We start from the raw sequence: 26,397 nt of genomic DNA on the forward strand, positions 1-26,397 counted from the left end.
CGCTACACGCAGGGACTTCAGCGGGGAGTTCCACGGCCGGGGCCATGGTGGTTTGGAAGGGATGTAAGTTCGTGACGCCACCCACGGGTTGTGGTGAATAGATGGACACCACCGCTGCCGTTAACTAGGCCTCCTGGGGACGGTGTTGCATAGCTTGTTGTTGACCCCTCCGTGGGTAGGGGAGTGATGGTCCCGGGGGCCCGAGGGAGGTGGTTTCCGCCTTTCTCCTGCACCTTTTTGTATGAATGTTTGACTCCTATGCCTAAGCAACGGTAGCCCGCTCCCCGGCTTGCTGGTTGTCAGAAGAGCCCTATTTGCCCGCAGAAGCTGGCCCTTTGGGTCTCTATGCCATGGCAGTGGCTTTACCATGTATCGTTGGGCTGTTGTCTTCTAACGGGTCTTGTGTGGGATAGGTCCTTAAGTCCAGTCCTCAATCAGTTGATTTGACTCGGCCCTGTTGGTTCGGGGCTTCGTACTGGGTCTGAGTACCCCTCCTGGTGCTCCAGTTTCCAATCGGTTCCCCGGTTCGGTACCGGCGGGCCACCGCCCCAACCCCGGTCCCTACGGTTCCACCAGCTGTTATCCCAGCTCATGCAGGCGGCCACCACCGTCTGCCTCCTTGCCAGAAGTGACTGGGTCCTACCCAGCCACCTGAGTAGACTATTGGCAGGCCTGGTCACAGGTCTGCCCTTGAACTCAACCTCACTCCTTCACTGTCAAGACTACTCTCCACTCTGCACTAGAACTTGTGTGTTTTTTCCGCCTCCAGGCCTGTGAACTCCTCGGTGGGCAGAGCCAACTGCCTGACTCCGCCCCCCTGGTGTGGACATCAAACCTGGAGGGTGGTGACAAGGGTTTCTTGGTTAGCTGCTGTCACCTTTCTAGGGAGGGGGTGTGTGTGCATGGGACTACCTGGGACGACCTGACTAGTCCAGGGTGTCACACATGCATTATAGAGAGAGACCTATCAAGCAACTGGTGTGCGGTGGATAAAAGCTGGATTTTTCCAAAAAATAAGACACTGTCGTATACTTTTTTTGCCACGAAAAAAACGCTAGGGCTTATTTTCGGGTAGGTCTTATTTTTGGAGAAACAGACTCATACTTACCAGACCCATGACTTCTGCATGGCTCTCAGGTCCTTGTGATCTTCGGCGGGTATGCTCCATATGGTGCTCTCCTACTTCTGGCCGACACACTCATATATATCAGATCGCACTCGCATACACACACACACACACCAGATCACACACACACCAGATCACACACAAAATCACACATCAGATTGCTCGCACAATCACACATTTGATCGCGCGCGCACATCCACACACACACATCAGATTGCACACATTCACTCACCACATCTGGCAAAATGGATTGCTTCTGGCTAGCAGGGGAAGATCGGACGCAGTGTAGTGGAACGCATGGAGGACTCGGCAGTGGAACACATCGATGCATTCCACTGCAGGTCCTCGATGCGTTCCACCACACTGCATCCCAGGAGTTTCTGCTGGAGCAATCAGTATTGCTGGATGTGGTGAGTGAATGTGTGTGCGATCTGATGTGTGATTATGTGTGCAATCTGATGTGTGATTGTGTGTGCAATCTGATGTGTGATTGTGTGTGCAATCTGATGTGTGATTGTGTGTGCGATCTGTTGTGTGATTGTGTGTGCGATCTGTTGTGTGATTGTGTGTGCGATCTGTTGTGTGATTGTGTGTGTGATCTGATGTGTGTGTGAGTGATCTGTTTGTGTGTGCGACCTGATGTATGTGGGAGTGCGATCTGATGTGTGTGTGTGTGTGTGTGTGTGGTGTGATTGTGTGTTCGATCTGATGTGTGATTCTGTGTGTAATCTGATGTGTGTCTTTATGTGCGCGATCTGATTGTGTGCGAGATCTCATGTATGTGGGTATGTGATCTGATGTGGGCATTCAATCCACTGCCGGTCCTTCCATCCGGCGGCTGGTGAGTATGATCGCGGGGTCTTCTCTCTTCTGTCTTCTCTCTTTTGGGGGTGTCTGCTTTCTATAATGAAGTGTCCTCCAGTATTCTTTAACGTTTTTAGCTGCATAGACACTTCATTATTGAACCGCGACTAGGCCTTATTTTGGGGGTAGGGCTTATATTTAAGCCTTACTCCAAAAAGACCGAAAATTCCTGTTAGGACTTATTTTTGGAGGAGGGCTCTTTTTTGGAAAAACATGGGAGTCACAACTTTTCCTTTAGTTCTCTGCCGGCTTTTTGAAGCCATGTTTTCACTGAAACGTTGGAGTGTTTCAGCAAAAACAAACCAGAATGTAAGCACAGCTGAGTTGTAAGTCATGCTGCCCGTAGTTCAGACTAGATTATTCTGTATTATTACATGCAGACCATCCTTGATGGAAGTAAATGGTTAAAAACCACTTAAGTGCTGTTAGATAAAATGTGGAAGGGAAGTAGAGTCTCTCAATGACAGATAAGTGTAGACAAACTCAGGAACACAACACAAAGCATAATCACTGCAAACCAAAGCACCCCAACATTTACCAGGAGCTGTTCCTTTCTAGACAATGATTTCTTGCAAAGATTATCAGAAAAGCTTTCCACCTGTAAAAGAACAATCATTTTGTGTTTGTATGCTCAGTGACAGTCTAAGATATCATTTTTGTGATCACATCAGAAGATTACAGATTGCATAGTACATTTAAGAGAACCATTCACAAAACAAAACATGTTTTACCTGCACACTTGTGGACACAGACAGAAAAGGACCCCTGTGCAAGAACAAAGTATGGGCCCTTTGCATCGCTAAAACTCATCAAAATGCATAATTCCACCTGTTTTGGAGGTTGAAATGGGCCTCCACTATGTTTCTGATCTCGCAAATTTGCTGGACTTTCTACAGAATCCATGTCAGGAAGTTGTTAATTTTATTTGTTGTTTAGTTATGTTTTGCAAAAAGTTAATTCATAAGCAATTGATTTGACCAACAAAATATACTGCTTCATGTATCAACACTAACAAACTGGGGGGGTCAAAATATGTGAATTTTCTTAACCTTGTTATTACTATCTATATGTCCTTAAATTTTGTAACGCATGATTTCAAGATTTGTTAACTACAAAACCTAATAAAAATTATTTGAATAGGAAATGGGCCCCCACTGTATACTGAGCGCTAACTGATCACTGCATACTGAGCGCTAACTGATCACTGTATATTGAGCGCTAACTGATCACTATATACTGAGCCCTGTCTGATCACTGTATACTGAGCACTGTTTGATCACTGTATACTGAGCACTAGCTGATCACTGTATATGTACCGCCCCGCGCTCGGCTGCAGCCGAGCCGCTCGGATCCAGCCGAGCCGCTCGGATCCGGGCTCGTTGGTGGGTGGCTCGAGCGCCTCCGGACCCGGGGTCACTTCACTCTGAAAGGATGCTGGCGCTATGTAGGGGGGAGTGGTAGGTAAGTGTACGGCCGGAGCCATGTTTGAGTTCGTGACGCCACCCACGGGATGTAGTGAAGGTGTAGACACCACCGCTGCAGTTACGGGGCACCCGGGGGAGATGGTTATGCAGCAAGATGTTAACCCCTCCGTGGGCAGGGATGATGGCCCTGGGACCCGTTGCGGAAAGCTGGGTGGTGCAGGGCGGTGCGCGGCCGGATGGCACTGTTGTACTCACTGTTATTGACACACACAAGTCTCTGGTAAACAAAGTTGATGGTGGTCGGTGCCCACAGCCGGCTGCGTCTGGCCCCCCACCCGGTTTGGTGGTCTGTGCCTTTCTCCTGCACCGTTTAGTGTATGTGTAGACTGCCTGCGCTTCAGCAACGGGAGTCCGCTCCCCGGATGTATGTATATAGGGAAAGCTCGTTTGCCCGCAGACGCTGGCCCGTGGGATCTCTCTGCCTGTGCGGTGGCTTTCTATCCCCCTCGGTGGGCTGTTGTATTCAGTCGGGACTTGGGTGAAAAGGGACCTATAGTCCAGACCGCAATCAGTGAATTAACTCAGTCCAGTGGATTCTGGACCTCGTTTCAGGGTCTGAGTACCCCCCTGTGTGCTCCGGTTTCCAGTCGGTTCCCCAGGTCGGTACCGGCGGGCCACTACCCTGTCCCGGTCCACCACGGTTCCACCGAGCCGTCTTCCCGGCTCCTGCAGGCTAGGCCACCGTATGCCTCCTAGCCAAGGTACCAGAGCTCCGACCCTGGCACCTGTCAGACTGCTGCAGACCTGCTACACAGGCCTGCTTCCACTCTTCTTCACTCCAGTCACTCATCTGACTACAACTCAACTGTGTTTTCCTACCTCAGGCCCTCTGAACTCCTCGGTGGGCGTGGCCAACCGCCTGGCTCCGCCCCCTGGTGTGTCCATTAAGCACTGAGGGAGGTGACTATGGTTTATGTGGTTTGGCTGGTGTTACTTTGTGTGGGACTGGTGTTTTGTGGGGGCGCTATCTGTGACTACCTGGCTAGTACAGGGTGTCACATATACTGAGCACTGTCTGATCACTGTATACTGATCACTCTCTGATCACTGTATACTGAGCACTGTCTGATCACTGTATACTGATCACTCTCTGATCACTGTATACTGAGCACTGTCTGATCACTCTATACTGATCACTCTCTGATCACTGTATACTGAGCACTGTTTGATCACTGTATACTGAGCACTATCTGATCATTGTATACTGATCACTCTCTGATCACTGTCTACTGAGCACTCTCTGATCACTGTATACTGAGCACTAGCTGATCACTGTATAATGAGCACTCTCTGATTACTGTAAACTGAGCACTCTCTGATCATTGTATACTGAGCGCTGACTGATCACTGTATACTGAGCGCTGACTGATCACTGTATATTGAGCACTGTCTGATCACTGTATACTGAGCACTAGCTGATCGATGTATACTGAGCACTCTCTGATTACTGTAAACTGAGCACTCTCTGATCATTGTATACTGAGCGCTGACTGATCACTGTATACTGAGTGCTGACTGATCACTGTATATTGAGCACTGTCTGATCACTGTATACTGAGCACTAGCTGACCACTGTAATGAGCACTCTCTGATTACTATAAACTGAGCACTCTCTGATCATTGTGTATTGAGCGCTGACTGATCACTGTATACTGAGCGCTGACTGATCACTGTATACTGAGCGCTGACTGATCACTGTATATTGAGCACTGTCTGATCACTGTATACTGAGCACTAGCTGATCGATGTATACTGAGCACTCTCTGATTACTGTAAACTGAGCACTCTGTGATCACTGTGTACTGAGCGCTGACTGATCACTGTATACTGAGCACTGTCTGATCACTGTATGCTAAGCGCAGACTGATCACTGTAAACTGAGTGCTGACTGATCACAGTATACTGACCAGTGACTGATCATTGCCCCGGCACTAACCTAGTGACTGGATGCGACCGGCTGCAGGGAGAATATAACTTCATTTTCTCACTGCAGCCACGCTTCCAATTCGTCAGCTGCACATGGTTAAAATTGTATTTGTAGCTCCCCACGGGGCAGGTGTTTTAACCTACTCGTTGCGGGGTCGGGGTGCAGATTCTTCTGTGTCGTCACGGGGGGGCCTGGCCCGGTTACGTTACCCCAAGGCGTACAGGAAGGAGGATTGGGGAGTGGTAGGGAGGATGGAGGTAGTAGTCGGGGGTTTTAGGAAAGTCTATTAGGATCGTGACACCACCTGTGGTGCAGCCAAGGATGGGGGCCACCGCTGCAGGGTCTCTCACCGGGGCAGATGTCGGGTGCAGCCGGGATGGTAGTGCTCCCCACAGGTGGAGCAGGATTACCCTGGGAGGATGGCGGAGGACGAGGGTAGTAGTGGTGGTAGTCCCCGCTGGCGCGACAGCGCTAGGCGTCGGCGCCGGTTAAAGCAGAGGCAGATGCAGGAGCTGCGGTTCCAAATGTTTTTACTAACAAGTCCTTTTAAGCGCTGCCCGAGGTGACGTTCTCTGCTATGATGGGCTCCAGCCAATCCCGGATAGTCAGTGATCACCGCCGGTGCCAGTGAAAGTCTGTTAGTAAAGTGTCCCTCGATTGCTATCTGGAACCCGAGCCGAGCCTCCTCCTCCAACCCCGGGTCCACGAGGACAGAGGAAATACTAACCCCAGTTTTCAGTGCTAGCTGTTCTCCCAAGCTATGCCCAGGAAGGTTCTGTATACAGTGTGATGGTTGCTCCTACTTCTGCCCCATGTGGTGCCCACCCCCAGTGGTTGCCCTAGCAACTGGTAAGTCCCACGCTTCATGATGGCTGGCTACCCTGTCTGCCCTAGTATATCCCCCATGAGTAAGCACCTGCGGTTGTTTGTGTGTGTTCTGTGACGGCACCGGCAGGTTAACCCCCTCCTGACCCGGGATAGATATTACCCCTGAAAAGTGGTGTAATACCCTGTGGCGCCTGAAGTCCAAAGGTGCTACATATTTATTTGCAGATCACCACTATTATAGCAGGTAAATACCAGTATTTATTCTGACAGGTTTATTTTAAAGTGAATGTATCAAATGTTTCTACTGTACTTAGGCTATCGTCCAGGAAAAGATGTGTAAAATATACCATTTCCTCTGGCTTCTTAGTGTGCCGCCCACGTGGAAGCAGCCGAGCTGCTCGGATCCGAGTTCTCAGTGGCTCGAGGGTCTCCAAACCCGGGGGTCGTGCAGCCACACAAATGAAGGGGGTATTCACAAGGGGTCATAGAGTTTGTGACGCCACCCGTGGTGCGCGGTAACTGGGGTGAATACCACCACTGCTGTTGGGGAGTACCCGAGGTCATGACGGGGGGCAGCCAGGTGTAGTGACCCTCCACGGGTAGGGGGTGCGCCGGGGACTCGGTGGGAGGATTAGGCCGTGGGATGAAGGGATCACTCTTGTACTCACTCAGTCCATGAATCAGACACCGACAACCGGGTAAAACAAATCTCTGGACACCGCTGCCGCTGAAGGGAGCTAGTTCGGGTCCCGTCCCCAATGGTGCTGCCTGGTGACCCGTGACCTTCCTCCTGGCACTAAGTTTAGTTCTCTGGTGGTCTTGGTAGTGTGAAACTTGCCGGGATCAACTCCCCACTATGGCTACGAGCGGGAGCTTGCTCTCCGGGTTCACGCTTGGGATTTTGTAGACCGTTTTGGGTGGAGAGTCCTATCCCCCTCGTTGCGCTAGTACCCCGATTTTGGAGCGGTTGGGAACGAATCTTGAAGGCTCCATTCTCCGCTGGTGAATTATCGGGTTGCATGCAGCTACTCCCCGACCTAGGGTCCATGTACCCCGTCGTGCCTCGGTCCCAGCCCGGTGATGGTGCAAGTCCGCCGACTGTCCTACTCGACAGATCCAAGCCCCTTGCGACCGGGGGTCCGACTCCTCTAGGCCCAGACCACCGTCTGCAACCTAGACAGTTTCCTTATGGGAGTCACCGCTCCTGGTCTCCTCAGAGCTCCTCACAGCTCGAGGGCTTCTCTCTCTTCTCCCTCTAACCGAGTCACTGACTACACTCCTCACCTCCCCTCCCAGACCCCCCAGGTGGGCGACTCTATTCCACTCAAGCCTTCCACTGGTGTGTCTAGTGGGTGTGGTGCAGGGTGTATCTAGGGTTTTGATTAGCTGATGTAGCAACATCATTTGGTTAGGGACCCATAACCAAGAGGGAGGTGGATACTGCACGGGAGGGCAGATTGTGTAATACCCTGTGACGACCTGATAGTCCAGGGGCGTCACATTAGCAATCCACATTACAGGCTATAAGTAAGAAGGGTTTTGTGCCGACCCTCCACATGAATCGGAATATTTAATATCAATGTTAACTTCCTAATACTTGCCATAGACATTATATAAGTGATCTAATTTGTATAGGGGGTTTTAACATGTAAAGGTTCGGATGTGATCTAAAAATTGTCTATAGAATCATATAATGTAAAAAAAAACAATAAATAAATGAATATTCACAGCTCTGATCTACCTGAGTGGTTTAAACTGAGACTGATGCAGATACGTCAGTCACCTGGCAGCTGCAGCCAATTATAGGTGTCAGTGTACGGTCGACCAAAGAATGGAGTGTCATGTAATATACATCTGAATATGTCCTCAGCAATCCTGTGACCAAGAATGGGTTATCTTTGTTGGAGTACCACATCAGGGCCGGCGTCAGCACCCGGCAAACCCGGGCAAATGCCGGGGCCCTGGAGAGCCGGGGGGGCCCACTCGGCCTCGTCAGTTCTCCTGTCCCTTGGCCGGGGCCCACTCGCCTTTACAGTTCTGCGGTCCCCGGCCGAGTTCCGGGGACCGCAGTCCTCGGCAGCAATCTGCGGCGCCGTCACTTTAAGGCGCGCAGACATCCTCGTTTGAATTTCATCTGTGGGCGGAGCTACCGCCTTCTCAGTCCCACAGATGAAGGAGGCGAGCTTCTGTCCGGCGCTGTGTGGGCCCCCTCTCCACCGTGACCTAATCGGGTAAGTGCCCTCCCCGCCTCCCCATTATAGGCCCCGGTGAGCTGCTTCTACCCCCTGGATGTATGCCCTGGCCCCTGCCAATGCCCCCACCCGCCGATTCCGCGGGTGTGGGCCCCGCCGAGCCGCGGGTGTGGGCCCCGCCGAGCCGCGGGTGTGGGCCCTGCCGAGCCGCGGGTGCTGCCAGTGCCGCGGGTGCTGTACCCGCCGAGCCGCGGGTGTGGGCCCTGCCGAGCCGCGGGTGCTGCCAGTGCCGCGGGTGCTGTACCCGCCGAGCCGCGGGTGTGGGCCCTGCCGAGCCGCGGGTGCTGCCAGTGCCGCTGGTGCTGTCCCCGCCAAGCCGCGGGTGTGGGCCCCACAGAGCAGCAGAGTTGTGTGCATTTGTCTGAATGTAGCAGAGTTGTATGTGTTTGTCTGAATGTAGCAGAGTTGTATGTGTTTGTCTGTATGTAGCAGAGTTGTATGTGTTTGTCTGTATGTAGCAGAGTTGTATGTGTTTGTCTGTATGTAGCAGAGTTGTATGTGTTTGTCTGTATGTAGCAGAGTTGTATGTGTTTGTCTGTATGTAGCAGAGTTGTATGTGTTTGTCTGTATGTAGCAGAGTTGTATGTGTTTGTCTGTATGTAGCAGAGTTGTGTGTGTTTGTCTGTATGTAGCAGAGTTGTATGTGTTTGTCTGTATGTAGCAGAGTTGTATGTGTTTGTATGTAGCAGAGTTGTATGTGTTTGTCTGTATGTAGCAGAGTTGTATGTGTTTGTCTGTATGTAGCAGAGTTGTATGTGTCTGTATGTAGCAGAGTTGTATGTGTTTGTCTGTATGTAGCAGAGTTGTATGTGTTTGTATGTAGCAGAGTTGTATGTGTTTGTCTGTATGTAGCAGAGTTGTGTGTGTTTGTCTGTATGTAGCAGAGTTGTATGTGTTTGTCTGTATGTAGCAGAGTTGTATGTGTTTCTATGTAGAAGAGTTGTATGTGTTTGTCTGTATGTAGCAGAGTTGTGTTTGTCTGAATGTAGCAGAGTTGTGTGCATTTGTCTGAATGTAGCAGAGTTGTATGTGTTTGTATGTAGCAGAGTTGTATGTGTTTGTCTGTATGTAGCAGAGTTGTATGTGTTTGTCTGTATGTAGCAGAGTTGTATGTGTTTGTCTGTATGTAGCAGAGTTGTATGTGTTTGTCTGTATGTAGCAGAGTTGTATGTGTTTGTCTTCATGTAGCAGAGTTGTATGTGTTTGTCTGTATGTAGCAGAGTTGTATGTGTTTGTCTGTATGTAGCAGAGTTGTATGTGTTTGTCTGTATGTAGCAGAGTTGTATGTGTTTGTCTGTATGTAGCAGACTTGTATGTGTTTGTCTGTATGTAGCAGAGTTGTATGTGTTTGTCTGTATGTAGCAGAGTTGTATGTGTTTGTCTGTATGTAGCAGAGTTTGTGTGTGTGTTTGTCTGTATGTAGCAGAGCTGTATGTGTTTGTATGTAACAGAGTTGTGTGTGTCTGTCTGTATGCAGCAGACTTGTGTGTGTGTGTGTGTGTGTCTGTAAGTGTATATGACTGTATATATTTGTCTGTTTATATGTATTTTTGTGAGTTTGTCTTTAAATATGTATATGTTCGTATCGGTGTCTGTGTGTGGATGGGGCCCACTGGGACTCTTCCGCCCGGGGCCCACAAAAACCTGGAGCCGGCCCTGTACCACATAGTAGTACAAAAAAACCTAATAACCAGAAAGGAAGTTGCAGCATTCGCAGTAGAAAAATATTTAAACATTAATTTTATTAGATGACTCCTAAAAATATTCAATCCAAACGTAGTAGATGGAGAGCCCTAAAACTCATGGCCTACACGTTTCTAACCTGAGGTGTTTGGTCATATCACACAATGGTGCCATTAAAGAATCAGCCTACAAAAAACAAGCCTTGATAAAGCAATATCAATGAGAGATCAAAAACGTTATGGCTCTCAGTAAGTTGGGATGAAAGAAGGAAAAAAGTAGTATCCTTCACAAAGGAAAAATCTTTCTATTATTTATACAGTATTGATTTCTGTCTGTAGATGGGTCAGATTAAAAGGAAACTAAAAAGGCCGAGGTCCAGGGTAACGACATGTTCTGACCTGCCATACATCGACATTCATATGTAAAAACGTATAAAATATTTCATAATTACTTTCTTTTTCAGTGTTTGGGCTTGTTCCATCAACAGTCCGGTCATCTTTGATCCCTCTGTCGGAACCCGTGCCCACTCCATGTTCTGGGACCCTTCAATGACTACTTCTTCCAAGCCAGGTGGTCCAAGGCTACTTTCTGCAGAGAATACACAATAATAAAATTATCAGCATAGTAATTAAGGATAGCCTGTGTTTTCGATAATGTCATCCTGCGTAGGTCCTTACATTTAGGTTTTTGCTATGAATTCCTCCAAATAGATGTAAATTTAGACTACTATCAAGGCAACAAAAACAGATATAGTGAACATCAGCATACCAACAATACACTTTATTAGAGGGAATTTTTCATCAGATTTTTGCTACTCCATGTGAGAGCAGCATGATGTAGAGGCAGAGACCCTGATTCAGGAAATGTGTCACTTACTGGGCTACATGCTGTAGTTTTGATAAAATTACTGATTCATCTGCTGAGGATCTAGTATTTCTCTTAATACTGAGCTCTGTATACCCCCTCCCACACTACTGAATGGCAGCTTTCTATTTATACTTTGCATAACGAGAAAGCTGCCAATCAGTGGTGAGGGTGTGGTTGGACTTCCTGACAGCAGGTCAATTAGTCCTCTAGTGATAAGCTCCTGGTCATAAAATGATGATTTTACCAAAACTACTGCAAGGGTTCGAAAAGGGTAGGAAGTCCCTTATGGTAGGGATTGGGGAGACGGGTTACCACCTGACACTAGCTAACAGAATATACCCTCTAAGTAATTTCATTAAAAATAATCCTTCAGGGGGCGTGGCCTGGACATGGAGCCGGCAAGACACACACTGTAGGAGATCCTCAGTAACGGCTGCAAACACCACCACCCACCAGCTATCAAGAGCAAACACCGAGCTCAGATGAGAGGGAAAGCAGGTCTCCGGTCACAGACGCCTGCCAGAGGGACTCCCAGCCGTGGGGGGCAAGGTATTGTGCCATACCTGACTGAGACCCAGCGTCCTCCCAGGCCTGTAATGGCGACCGGGACACGTGCTGCTGCGACCCGGCTGTCACAGCCTGAGCGTTCTCCTGCTTCCCCCGCCCGCTCTGCACAGCAACCCGGAGAGGGGCTGCAGACTGACCCGGCATCGCAGGCTCCTGGATGGATGGGGGAGGGGTGAGCGGTGGGAATGTGGCTGCAGGGTGCGCTTCTCCCCCTGGGGCTTCCCAGAGCAGAGGATCTCCTGCCTCTCTTCCTGGCTGCTCCAACTCACCAGGTACCCTGCGGTCGTCCCCTGCCCCACAGCACTCAAATACCCCAGCAGCTGGCTCAGGAGAGGCTATGGAGCAGAGCTTGCTCGCCCTCCCCTGCCATGGAGGGGAGAACACAGCTACTCCCTTGCAACACTATGGGGAAGACCAAGGCTCAGAAATGTCAGCTTTAAGGCTTCAAATCAATGCTATGCCAACCAAAATGGATATGGGGGGATACATTGCCTGCCTGGAGGCTGTGTGTAAAACTGAAATTCGCTCCTTGAAGGAGGATATGTCATCACTGACTAACTCCGTGCGGGCCCTTGAATCGTCCACCCAGGATTTATACTCTCAGCAAAGCTCACAACAACACCTTATAGATCAGCAGGCTCAACAGATCCACCTCTTGTTTGACATGATTGAAGATGCTGAAAACCGCAACAGGCGAAATAATGTGCGCATTCGTGGTTTGCCGGAGTCAGTCGGGCCTCAGGATCTGACCTCTACACTGCAGAGGATGTTTAACTCCTTGTTGGAACGTCCCCTTGAAACACGCATTGAGATGGACAGAGCACACCGTGCACTGGGGCCTAGAAACCCGGACCCAGAGAGGCCAAGGGACATTATTTGCAGGGTACACTTCTTCCAGGTCAAGGAGAATATTATGAGAAAAGCAAGAGATAAAGGTACCCTGGATTTTAAAGGAACTCCCATACAACTTCTAGCGGATGTTTCCCGATCAACACTTGCAAAAAGGAGAGCCCTGAGACCCCTACTGGAGGTTCTACGTAACAACAATATTGCTTATTCCTGGGGCTATCCTTTTCAACTACAAGTCAGGAAAGGTCCCAACCTGATCATCTTGAGGTCTCCGGCTGACCTGCCAGATTTTCTTTTGGCTCTGGATCTCCCTGGGATAAAATTACTGGACTGGCCGTATACTACACCTCCACCCCAGAGAATAGTCCGTCGTGGAGGTCCCTTCCCACCTGATCAACACCGTACTCAGCGACCAAGATCCCAGAAGTCGCCGAGATCCTCATCGGCGGAGACCTGAACTCTCGGGACTACTTGGTTATACATGTAGTTTGAAGGAGGAATGAGGGCTGTTATGGCCTACTCTGATGCCTTACCAATATTGCCCTTTGTCCGTCTGTTTTTTTTTTTTTCTCCCCCTCCTCTCCTTTCCTCTCCCCCCTCCCCTGGGCATCACTAATTCTAATAATGTTGGGATTCTCTGCCTCCCCTCCCAGCATGCTCCAATGCTGAGTTGGGATGCCTGAACCCCCATGGGTATCTATGCTTCTCCTAAAAGCCTCACAAGTTGTGAGCCAGGAGACGAGAGTTTATCTCTCTTGCTGCATTCCTCACCTTGTTGCTGTGATTAATTATATTGAACTTGAGCTGTTAGCTGTTATATACAGTATGTTACTTTCATTTTGGTCGGGTGACTGACCATCTGTGGTTTCCTTTTCTTCTACCCCTTTTCGGTATTAACTAGATAGGTGGTGTAGCAGCCGTCCTTCAGGCCACATAGTTTTCAGTCACCTCCCACATTAGGGTGTGTTCCTAGAACACTAGTTACGAGTATTTTCTCAGTTTAATTGCCTTCTGATCTAGGACTCAGGAGGCTAAGTAAAGACAGGTTTTGATACTTGTCTTTATTATTCTGGTTTATCTCTCCATTCTACTACTTTCTCTCCTCCCTTTCCTTTAATCTCAGTTTCTTTCTTCTCCCTCCCCTTCTCCCTACTCTTCTCTCGGGTGCCCAGAAGATAGGGCTTCTAAGATGGCGAACCTCAACCTATGCTCGTTAAATGTTAGAGGATTTAATGTACCAGAGAAGAGATCCAAGATCCTCTATAACATGCATAAAAAAAGAATCCATATTCTATTGCTTCAGGAGACTCATTTTAAAACGGACCACACTCCCACATTTAAGCATAGGTATTATACTTCCTGGTTTCATAGTACCAATTCAGTTGCAAAATCCAAGGGAGTTAGCATCGCTCTACATAAACCTCTCCCAGCTCAGGTCTTAGCAGTTAAGTCCAACCCAGAGGGGCGATTTATTTTTATCAAACTTAAGATCTGTACCAAATTATTTACCATTGCCAATTTCTATCTCCCCAACCAGGACCCGGCCAGGACTTGCCAAAAGTACCTGAACACACTCTCTGACTTTGCTGAAGGCTCCTTGATTCTTGGAGGAGATTTCAATCTTATCCTTGATCGAGCTGTTGACTCCTCCTCGGGTAGGTCCTCTGTTCCTGCAGTGAAACTGCGAGGTCTCAGAAGTAAATTACTAGACTTGAGGCTCATCGACGTCTGGCGTACCCTACACCCTAAAACACGGGACTACACTTTCTATTCTCCTGTCCATGATATGTACAGTAGAATAGACCTTTTTTTCATTAGCCACCACCTACTCACACATGACCCGGCCAGTACTATAGACCCTATGGTGTGGTCCGATCATGCTTCGGTGTCACTTTCTTTCCTCTTGACTGACTTGCGCCCTGGGGAGTGGGTATGGTCATTGAACCCGCACTTATTAAAAGATCAGACATGTCAGTCAGCCATCAGGAAGACCATCACGGACTTCTTCGAATTTCACGCCAATGACCCAACACCCTTACCGCTACAATGGGAGGCCCTGAAGGGGATGATCCGGGGGACTTTTATTCAACAGGGAACCAGACTTAAGAGGGATAGAGCTTGCAAAATAGATAGCTTACTGACTTCCATCCATCACCTAGAACAGGCCCATAAACGGACCCATGACCCTCAGATTTTAACAGACTTGCTCAAGGCTAGACTAGATCTGGGGTCCCTCTTGGATGCAGCGTCTGCCCGTCACCGAGACAGAGGTAGGAGATTTATGTACGAATTCTCTAACAAGCCAGGCAGAGCTCTGGCTAGGTTTCTTAATCCTCGCCTGCCCTCTACATTTATCCCCACCATTAAATCACCATCTGGCCATTCAGCATATAAACCTCATGAAATTGCAGATGTACTCCGAGACTATTATGACGGGTTGTACAACCTAGGCGGCCCAGTGGCGGACATGTCCCCAACAAATTTCCAAGCGAAAGTGGACGAGTATGTCGATGGTACCCCTCTCCCCCCACTGAACCATGTGGACTCTCTCATGCTAGATGACCCTTTCAGCGAACAGGAGGTCACTGAGGTTATTAGGGGTCTAGCCTATGGTAGGAGTCCTGGTCCAGATGGCTTCCTGGCCAATTTCTATAAGCAATTCGCCTTAGAACTGACGCCCTTCCTGACCAGGACCTTTAACGCTATATCCTCAGCTTGCCCCTTTGCCGCGCAAACTCTTGCGGCTACCATAACGGTGATTCCCAAGCCTGGGAAGGACCCATCGCTATGCTCCAACTACCGCCCTATCTCTCGTATAGGGGTAGATGTCAAGATCTTCGCCAAACTAATAGCTAACCGGTTGTCCCCGCTGTTGCCTGCCTCAATCCATACTGACCAAACAGGGTTTGTCCGGGGTAGAGAGGCGCGCGATAACACTATTAAAACTCTACTTTTGACCTCCCACATGTACAGACAAGGTACTCCAGCCTGCCTGCTATCGATCGATGCCGAGAAGGCATTCGATCGTCTTAACTGGACCTTCCTACACTCATCCCTCAGACAGCTGGGAATCGGTCAAACTATGTTGGAGAGAATCTTTGCCCTGTATCATAAGCCCTCGGCACGAGTTCGAGCCAATAATACTCTATCTTCTCCCCTGCAAATATCTAATGGCACTAGACAGGGGTGCCCTCTTTCACCCCTTCTATATGTGATAGCCATGGAGCATTTGGCTATATCCCTTTGAAACTCCCCCGATATAAAGGGCTTTGATATAGGTCAGAAATATTATAAACTTGCCTTATACGCTGATGACCTCCTTCCATATCTAAAAAACCCGGAAATCGCCTTTCCAGTTCTCATCCAGGAATTTCAACGCTTTGGCATGGTTTCTAACTTCAAAGTAAACTACTCAAAGACAGAGGCCCTTAATATTACTCTTCCTACCACACAAGTCAATAGACTAAAATCCGCCTTTCCATTTAAGTGGGAGACCCAATCTATCAAGTATCTTGGGATATTTGTTTCGGCCAATCCGGATGAGTTTTTTAAGGCTAATTACTTGTCTTGCTAAATTCTACTAAAAAAGGGGGCTGAAAGCCCGTACTTACGAAGCGCTCACTGATATCCTAATCAGGCACAAATACTAATATTCTTTATAGCAAGATACTATTTATTTTAATAGTACATGAATATAATCAATGGTACATAGGCATTTAGAACTATAGTCATAGAAACTTATACAATAACAGAAATATGCATCAACATTACCGTTATGTTGTAGCAATCCTTTCACATCGGAGGGAACTCGAGTTAATGATAAGGAATCAACATGGCATCTTGCATCACAGGAACAGTGTGTACGTACACTTCAATGTCCTGGAAGGTTTCCCCTAACATTAAGCGAGTCTGGTGTATTTTTATAGGAAAACATTGTAGGTTGTGTTAAAATGGTCACCAGCATGTGACAGCTGAGTCATGTTCATGTAACTTGACCACAAGCTGCTGTGGGCACCGGCAGCTTCCTGCACATTTCCTGCACATCCTGCCAGTTGACAACTGACCGACCACAGTTTAACCATAGTGTTAGTGAAATATTGCAATGAGCCGTAAATTTCATATGCAAGCTTCCTTAAACCTGTCTTTAAGCTACCCACAAGTTTCCGGTAAGTGGAACTGTCAATGTGACTTCCTCATTATCTTATTCCTTGGTCATCATTAGTGGCCTTCCAAAGGACATCTCTTTGATACTGAATTATTGATAGGTCAAATAATATCTGGGATCACTCCTATCTTTTGATTATGATTCCTATCTAATTACATTCAAACTTCAGTCATATCACATTGGTATCACAATCGGTCCTTGATCCCAGGGATTATTTTCCATCATTAGTATTCCACTAGAAGAAGATCACTCGGAATATACCATACCATGACCAAGAAATATTGTTTGCCACAAATTTTGTTTTCTTGGTTTGTTTAGATAAACGTTGAATCACAAATATAATCAGTTTCACTACTATGTACAGTATATTAAAACTAAAAGCAATATTATCTGAAAAGCTCCCTTGAATATCATGTGTTTTGGCATTTGCTCGATATTCAAAGGAATCATTACACATTACATTTCCCGATATGTTACTACATGTTTCACTAGACCCATTTATGAACATATTGGCATAAGGCCATAACATATCATGAATTGTCTTTTCCACTAAGCTGGGTTTAAAAGCATCTACAGTATTTATAGCTGTCCCAAAACTTATTTTTATATTCTTTATAGGGATGAATCCCAGGTTAGTCAGTCCAGTCTTATTTCTTGGTACCCAAATTCCTCCCTTAAAAGCCAGATATTGCAAATTGGTGACTGTTGCATTCAAATTGCCTTGCCACCATGGAAGATTGATCCATCCCACTATGGAAATGGGTACTGTAGTATTCTATAGACGAACACTTCGAGTGTCTTTATCAGCAAGATGATCAGAACAACTTTTCTACTTTAAGATTTCCTCCATCGATACCGGGACATCCAGATAAGGGATACTGGTGGCTGTAACCGAAGAATGTGTACAGATCCAGCAATCTGTGTGTTGAAAATGTGATGGTGCATCAGAAATTCATTCGCCACAGGTTCCTCCTGATGTAGACTTGTCCATCCAACGACCAGAGAGGCAAACATCAAACACAGGAATTTCTCCATCTCATCACTATCGAGCTCTTCCCAGTAACCGATACCATGGATTCCGCTTATTTACAACACCTTCTGCAAATAAAGATACACTATTATTCTCGTAAATAACATTTTTCTTGTGGGACATATTCCCACTTCTCCACTCCTGGTCTCATTATCAGGAGAGTACGATCTTTTCCGACCGCTATTACCGCTGTCTCTGAGGGCGGTCCTTGGAGGTTTTGAATCCATATTTTTGCTCCTACATTTTTAATATTAGAGGATCCAAAACCTTTAGTACCCCGTATTGTTAATTCTGCTGGGGCAGTTCCTTCTCTTATTTCAGACAAGTTTATTGGAATTATTAACATCTGAGCCACCTTCTGGTGTTTCATCAATATCAAAGGTTCATTTCCCAAATTTAGCATCAGTACCTTGATTTCTCCCTGATGATCTGCCTCTATTACCCCTCCCACCACTATGGCTCCTTTTAACACTAAACTAGAACGAGTGGCTATTTGACCACAATGATCCTTTGGTATCTGGCAACCCAATCCTGTTGAAATTGGTTTTACCTTACCTGGGGGTACCACGACAGTTTCCAATGTACTGAGGTCTAAACCTGCTGAATAAGGCGTCGCTCTTTCTGGTGTGCCCAAACAGCTGTACCTTGCCTTGTCAACTGTTGGACTGACTTGTCTGATGGCTGCTGCTTTATCTGCTTCTGAATTAAACAAACGTTCAAGTGAGTTAGTAGGGACATGAGCATCGACATGAAATACAGTGGTCTTGGTAGATTGAATAATCCCTTCAATGTCTTGCCACACTTCCCTGACCATCTCAAACACATTTTGCTGTTCCTCTCCCCAGTGGAACTCATATTTTTTCCTCGTTACTTTGTACAAATGAGCCAACATTTGTCCCAAATGAGGGATATGTTGTCTCCAAAAATCAAACAATCCAATATAAGACTGAGTCTCCTGTTTGGATTTAGGAACCGGAAAATTAATAATTTTCTGTCTGGCATTGGGCAAGATCTCTCTGTGCCCCTTGTTCCACTGAATCCCTAGAAATGTTACCACCTGAGACGGTCCTTGAACCTTGGCATCACTGATTTCCCCTCCTTTACTCCACATATGAGCAACCAGTTTTGTCAATTGATCTTTCACACTTCGCTCATCTTGTCCTTGTATCATTATATCATTGATATAATGTGAGATCTGCATTTCCTTATGACAAGACATAACCCCAAAGGAGAATTTTCCTTCGGTTAGATTAAGAGTCATCCATTTTAGGATATCAATTCCCAAAATATATTCTGGTATAGGTACTACCAGTACCGTATACTCCTTGATAGGTAAATTACCTATCTTCAAAGCTACCTGTGTCTGAACCCCAGTGATCACTTGACCACCTAGTCCAGCAATTTTTACTCGAGGTCCTTTTATTTTTTCTGGGTTTCCATGAATTAAAGTAGCCTCCGCCCCCGTGTCAATCAAAGCTGGGACTCTTTGAACATTTCCCCCTTTCCAATGTATGCTAAGATTGACGTAGGGACGTTCGTCCCTTTTTATCAATAGGGGGGCTTGGCTGGCTACCTATGGTAAATCACTTCCTTCTGAACTTTCATTTACACAGACTTCAGTCTGTGTATTAGCCCTTCCTTCCGTGACCTTTGTGGCCACGGCTGCTGCCAGTTCTTCCCATGGATAAACTGACTGAAAATCTTCCCAAGACACTTTCTTTGGGGGTTTTTCCCCTTTTCCTTCTGATTTCTTTACCTTGGGGGTTTTTGAACCCCCTTCCACATTTGTAGTGGTCACTTTCTTTGTGGATAGAACTTTCTGTTTGTACAACTTCCATAATTCTCCTGTCTCCTTTCCATCAATCCTTTCCTTATTGATCCCGGCTTTAAGCAAAGCCTGGAACATGTCTTTGCGAGACACTTGTGGGGCCTCCCCTACTGATTTCTCTTTACAATCAGGATTGTTTAGCTTACTGTTACCAACATGGCCTCCAGGGGACGGTTTATCCCACTGTCCCATATCCTGTAACTCCCTCATCCTCCCTAGAACTACACCGATTGATTCTCCAGTCAGCGCTACAGTTAAGGTTAAAATAACTGTTTTGTATGCTGGAGGAGCATGTTTAACCAGCCTATTTCTTATGCTGGCTTTCAATGGGTACTGGAGATAATCATCATCCATTCCCAAAAGAGGAAGAGCATTCCTCATTGCTTCTTCCTTCAGCCTTTCCATACCATCTTTTAAGGTATACCAAGGTTTATCATTGATAGGAAAGTCTGCTTCTGATGGATATTTGTCCAGAAATGCATGGGCTAAGATCATGATTAAGTTTTGAGTACCATGCTCATTATGATCAACAAAATAATTTTTTATTGATCTCTGAATTTCTGGGTCCTGAGACATGGTGACAAATTTTGCCACGTCTCCGGCGTCAAAGTGCACTCCACCTCCTCCGAGATCGTGCACCCTGACCAGCCAGGGAATTTCTCCTTCTCCTGGTTTTTGTCTAAACTGTGTTAAAATGCTATCAACTTCTCCTTGAGAGTAATCTTCAATGGTTACTCGATTTTTTACATGAGGAATCGTTCTCTCATTTATGATGGCATTACCATCTTCGTCATATTGCAGATTCCCCTGACCATCCCGGACATGTTCCCGGATGATCTCATTTTCTGTCCTCTCTAGGCGCCTCCTTATGGGATTAGCCTGAATCTTCCCTTTATGGTAATCCTCCTCATCAGATGATGAAGATGAATCCCACACATCCCCATCCCAAGTATCAGGATCCCAGTTTATAGAAGCTGAGACGATACTTTTATGTACTTTGGTTTTATTTACTTTTCCTCTTCTTTTTTTGTACTTATTTTGAGCAATTTTGATTTTATTTACCTTTCCTCTTCTTTTCTTGTACTTATTTTGAGCAATTTTTATGGCAGCTTTTTCTGCCACATTCTGATAATGTTCCAATTTATCCTTCAACAGTCTGGTATTACATTCCAGAACTGTTTTCAGGCAACCTAATTCTATCATCTTTTGTTCCACCTGGGAACTTTTCTTCTGCATCTTTAGATTACGCTCATGCATTACACTATATGCACTTGCCAAAATCCACATGCACCGTCCTAAAGACACTACATCACCTGCTTTCACAGGGACACCACTGAGTACATTCACAACATCAGTAGCTTCACTACCCTTGAGCTTATCCTGCCATTGTTTGTGCCGTGCTAAAGACACTACATCACCTGTTTTCACAGGGACACCACTGAGTACATTCACAACATCAGTAGCTTCACTACCCTTAAGCTTATCCTGCCATTGTTTGTGCCGTGCTAAAGACACTACATCACCTGTTTTCACAGGGACACCACTGAGTACATTCACAACATCAGTAGCTTCACTACCCTTAAGCTTATCCTGCCATTGTTTGTGCCGTGCTAAAGACACTACATCACCTGTTTTCACAGGGACACCACTGAGTACATTCAAAACATCAGTAGCTTCACTACCCTTAAGCTTATCCTGCCATTGTTTGTGCCGTGCTAAAGACACTACATCACCTGTTTTCACAGGGACACCACTGAGTACATTCACAACATCAGTAGCTTCACTACCCTTAAGCTTATCCTGCCATTGTTTGCGCCGTGCTAAAGACGCTACATCACCTGTTTTCACAGGGGCACCACTGAGTACAGTCACAACATCAGTAGCTTCACTACCCATAAGCTTGTCCTGCCATTGTTCTGCCAATCCACAAGACACTACATCACCTGTTTTCACAGGGGCACCACTGAGTACAGTCACAACATCAGTAGCTTCACTACCCATAAGCTTGTCCTGCCATTGTTCTGCCAATCCACAAGACACTACATCACCTGCTTTCACAGGGGCACCACTGAGTACATTCACAACATCAGTAGGTACACAACCCTTAAGCTTATTCTGCCATTGTTCTGCCAATCCACAATTGACCAATTCATGTGCTATAAGATTGTAGGGAGCCTCAATCCAGCTCGGGATCTCCACAACAACCTCCTTAACATTATCCTTACGTTTTCTGAACATTTTGACACTATGCAAAAAGATTTAAAAAAAATATCTTGAATTTTGCCAAATATATGTTTTTAATTTCCAAATTACAAAAATTCGTTAATTACTCCTTATAGAAGTAATCCTGCCGACTACGCCAATTTATGTCTTGCTAAATTCTACTAAAAAAGGGGGCTGAAAGCCCGTACTTACGAAGCGCTCACTGATATCCTAATCAGGCACGAATACTAATATTCTTTATAGCAAGATACTATTTATTTTAATAGCACATGAATATAATCAATGGTACATAGGCATTTAGAACTATAGTCATAGAAACTTATACAATAACAGAAATATGCATCAACAGTACCGTTATGTTGTAGCAATCCTTTCACATCAGAGGGAACTCGAGTTAATGATAAGGAATCAACATGGCATCTTGCATCACAGGAACAGTGCGTACGTACACTTCAATGTCCTGGAAGGTTTCCCCTAACATTAAGCGAGTCTGGTGTATTTTTATAGGAAAACATTGTAGGTTGTGTTAAAATGGTCACCAGCATGTGACAGCTGAGTCATGTTCATGTAACTTGACCACAAGCTGCTGTGGGCACCGGCAGCTTCCTGCACATTTCCTGCACATCCTGCCAGTTGACAACTGACCGACCACAGTTTAACCATAGTGTTAGTGAAATATTGCAATGAGCCGTAAATTTCATATGCAAGCTTCCTTAAACCTGTCTTTAAGCTACCCACAAGTTTCCGGTAAGTGGAACTGTCAATGTGACTTCCTCATTATCTTATTCCTTGGTCATCATTAGTGGCCTTCCAAAGGACATCTCTTTGATACTGAATTATTGATAGGTCAAATAATATCTGGGATCACTCCTATCTTTTGATTATGATTCCTATCTAATTACATTCAAACTTCAGTCATATCACATTGGTATCACATTACTCCCCACTGCTTACTAGAACTCTTGCAGATCTTAATAGATATAACCGGGGCCGACTTTCCTGGTTTGGCCGGATCAATGCCCTCAAGATGGACATACTCCCGAGGTTCCTTTATTTATTCCAAACAGTCCCGGTAAAAGTTGCTAAACAGTATTTTAGACAGCTCCAGAGGGCGTGTAGCAGATTTGTCTGGGGGACAGGGAGACCGCGGATTCGATACGCCACAATGGTGAGACCCAAATCCAGGGGAGGCGCTGGTTTACCTGACTTCGAAAAATATTACCAGAGTGTCCTCCTCACGAGGGTCTTAGATTGGAGATTTAACAATCTCAATAAACAATGGGTGGGCGTTGAGTCACATCTCTCCCCGTTCCCTTTGGCACAGCTTCTATGGGTCCCCCTTCAACAGAGACCGGCGGTCTCGGGGTTTCAACCTCTGACTCAGGCGCTCATGCTTTTCTGGGACAGACATCTGGAGACATTAAACTTATCCCACAGACCGGGGAGTATGAGCCCACTTTTTAATAATTTAGACTTTCCCCCTGCGTTGAAGAGATCTACCTTCTTATGTTGGGACTTCGCAGACGGAGCTACACTGGGACAGGTGGCTAAGAAATTATCTGGAATGGCGTCTTTTGGGGCTTTGCAGGAGTCATGCCCGGAGAGGAGATTATCCTGGCTGGAATATACTCAATTGACCACATTTCTAAAAAAGAAATTCCCGGGAAACGCTCTATTATCCAAACCTACACACTTTGAGACCCTAATTTCATTAAAAGCCGAGCCGCAGCATGCCATCGCATTGATCTACAACCTCTTATGTACAGCCCAGTATAAAGGGACCCCAACGTATCTGGAGGCCTGGCAAAGAGAGCTCCAGATTACGCTGTCGGAACAAGATCATCTCAAAATCTTTACACTCTCTCATAAAATGTCCATTTCCTGTAGTGCACAGGAGAAAAATTTTAAAATTCTTACACGCTGGTACAGATGCCCTGACGTACTGCATAAGATCTTCCCCACAGTACCAGATACCTGCTGGAGATGCGGAGTCGAAATTGGTACTATGAAACATATATGGTGGGATTGCTCCTTGATAAGGTCATTCTGGGATTCAATCTTTGAAGTGTACTTTCAACTATCGGGTATTCGAGTAATCCCCACTCCTCAAATAGCCTTACTGTCCCTAATTCCTGGATCTCTCTCTGTGACCAAAAGAGGTATCCTGCGCTTTTTTCTCATCGCTGCTCGTATGATTATTCCAAGACATTGGAATACAACTACCACCCCCTCTATGAGGGAATTTTTGGAGGAGATAAATAGATTGGAGCGTATGGAATCCCTGATGGCAGATGATAGTGACAAATGGGATGCACATGCTGGCACGTGGACTTCCTGGCTCCTTTTCCGAGAGACTCTGGAATATACGTCTTGGCACAGATAAGGGGCTATACTGTGGTCGTTTCTCCCCCAGGTTCCTTTAACTGATATTTGTAATCTTTACGAAGATTCGTATATTTGTGCGTATGAGCTCTCTGGACGCCCGACTTACTCCTATCTATCTATCTATCCCCCCCCCCCCCTCATACCCTCTTCTCTTTCCTATACCTATCTCTTTCTTCCTTCTTCTCTCTTTCTGATCTTCACTCAGTCTTTATAGTTAAAATAGTTTCCATAATACTGTTTTGAGAAGTCTTACCATGACACAGTATAATCTGAATTGATTTGCTTTCTCTGTTTTTTCTGTTTTCTTTTCTTACCATTCCTATCTTGGTAAAAGTATTCACAATACAGTGTTATTTGCCTGATCCACATGTTTGAATTAACTTTAACCGATGTACATTTACATCTTATATGTGGTATGAACGATACTTTGTTCACTTTGCCTTAAACTTAATAAAATTCTTTACTGGAAAAAAAAATAATCCTTCATTAGTTCATAAATATTAAAACCACCATGCTGATAAACACAATATCAAATATATCAGCGATAAAAATGTTGTCAAAACAATGTAACTCCTTGGTAGGAGGGCAGGGCCACCCGTGACATCCCCTGATCCTCACCGACCCGGTGACGAGTAATGGAGTGCTCCACTCCATCCTCCATCATTCTCCCCCTGTGGCTGCACTTGACGTCTCAGTGCAGCAGAGCACGGTGACATCACTACTGCGCAACTGCTGTGCTGAGATAATGCAGAGCGTAGTCGGGGAAAGATACTCGTCACCGGGCCGGTGAGGGTCAGGGGATGTCACGGGTTGCCCTGCCTGGTTTCATGACCCCGAGGTGTACACGGAGGGAGATGGGTGGATAAGGGTGATTGTGGAGGTTGTTATCGTGACGCAACCTGCGGTATGCGGCCAGGGAATTAGCGCCCGCTGCTGTCGCTGTCCTCCGGGGTAGATGGTAGTAGCAGCAATTGATGGTTTCGCTCCCCACAGGTGGAGCGGGCCCCGGGGAGGATGATGAGAGTTTGTAGTAGTGGTGGCTGGGGCCATTGGCGCTGGGGCGTGGGGCTGGTAATAAGAGTCCGAGTCAGTTGCTGCGGTTCCATGTTGTTTTACTCACTTTTAGGCTATGTGCGCACGTGTGCGCTCTGCACCGCACCTAAAAGGTGCGCTTCAGAGCGCAGCTGAAAAGCTCCGTTCTAAAGCGCATGGTGCCGGCAGAGAACGTGTGCACTGCATGCAGCTCCTGCCATAGACAGAGCAGGGGCTGCCGGCAAAGCGCACGGAAGAAGTGACATGTCACTTCTTAGAACGCGCGCTTCGGGCAGCAGCAGAAGCGCTGCGCTCTAAGACACCACGTGCGCACGGTCCCTGTACAATCTCCATAGATTATGCAGGGGATGCAGGACGCATGCAGTTACGTTGCGCTACAAAGCGCAGCGTAACTGCAAGCAATTACGCAACGTGCGCACATAGCCTTATGCCGCGTGCCTGGGTAGTACCGGTCATCCGCTGTGATGGGCACCGTTGACCTCGGATAAGTTGAGAGAAGCCACCGGTGTTTGGAAAATGTCCTTTCTAAGAGTTGCCCCTCCAGTAGTGAGGAACCCGGGCTAAGCGGTCCGCTCCAAGCCGCAGGCCCCGTGAAAGAAGAAAAAGGAAGAAGGTGGTGATGTCGTGTCGCCAGAACTGAAGTCCTGGGTAGACTGACTGAAGATTGTGTGAGTTGCTTCTACTTCTACCCCAAGTGGAACCCGCCCCCTAAGTGGCTGGCTTCAGTGACCAGGAAAGTCCCATGCATCTGATGGCCACTCCCGTATCTATTCTGGGCCATCCCTCCAGTAGGAAGGCTCATGACTGTATGTAAAGTGTGAACGTGGAACACCGGTGATTAACCCCCTCCTTTCCCAAGGCGAATACCGCACCTTAAATAAGGTGCAATACTCTATGGCAATTGGAGCCGCAGGGGCACAACACCTGCGCTTGACGTCTCAGTGCAGCAGAGCACGGTGACATCACTACTGCGCGACTGCTGTGCTGAGACTATGCAGAGCGCTGGACGGGAGGTCGGCTCTGACCGGAGCAGCTGGGGAATGAAGAGAGGTGAGGACTTGTTTTTTTTATTAATCAGTGACTACACAGTGGCCAGAGGCCTACGGGGGTGCTTTAAACGGTATGGGGCTGCATAATACAACATGAAGGACACCTTTTACATGGACTATGGTGGTGCATTATAATACATGAAGGCTTATGAGGTGCATTAAATGGTATGGTGGCTGCATAATATGAAGGACTATGGGGCTGCATTATAAAATATGG

At 46.8% G+C, this 26,397-nt stretch overlaps 1 protein-coding gene across 1 annotated transcript in view; it reads right to left on the reverse strand.

Annotated features, from left to right (window-relative positions):
* Positions 1–26,397, reverse strand: part of AKNAD1 (AKNA domain containing 1) — a 162,239-nt gene that overhangs the window by 124,437 nt on the left and 11,405 nt on the right. The window contains exons 3-4 of the mRNA XM_075322119.1: positions 10,616–10,752; positions 2,529–2,588 (exon numbers count right to left, since the gene is read on the reverse strand). Coding sequence (XP_075178234.1) covers positions 2,529–2,588; positions 10,616–10,752 — 197 coding nt within the window. The remainder of the gene's footprint in view (positions 1–2,528; positions 2,589–10,615; positions 10,753–26,397) is intronic.

This window comes from Anomaloglossus baeobatrachus, chromosome 8 (genome assembly GCF_048569485.1).
Source record: "Anomaloglossus baeobatrachus isolate aAnoBae1 chromosome 8, aAnoBae1.hap1, whole genome shotgun sequence".
NCBI classification, from domain to species: Eukaryota; Metazoa; Chordata; class Amphibia; order Anura; family Aromobatidae; genus Anomaloglossus; species Anomaloglossus baeobatrachus.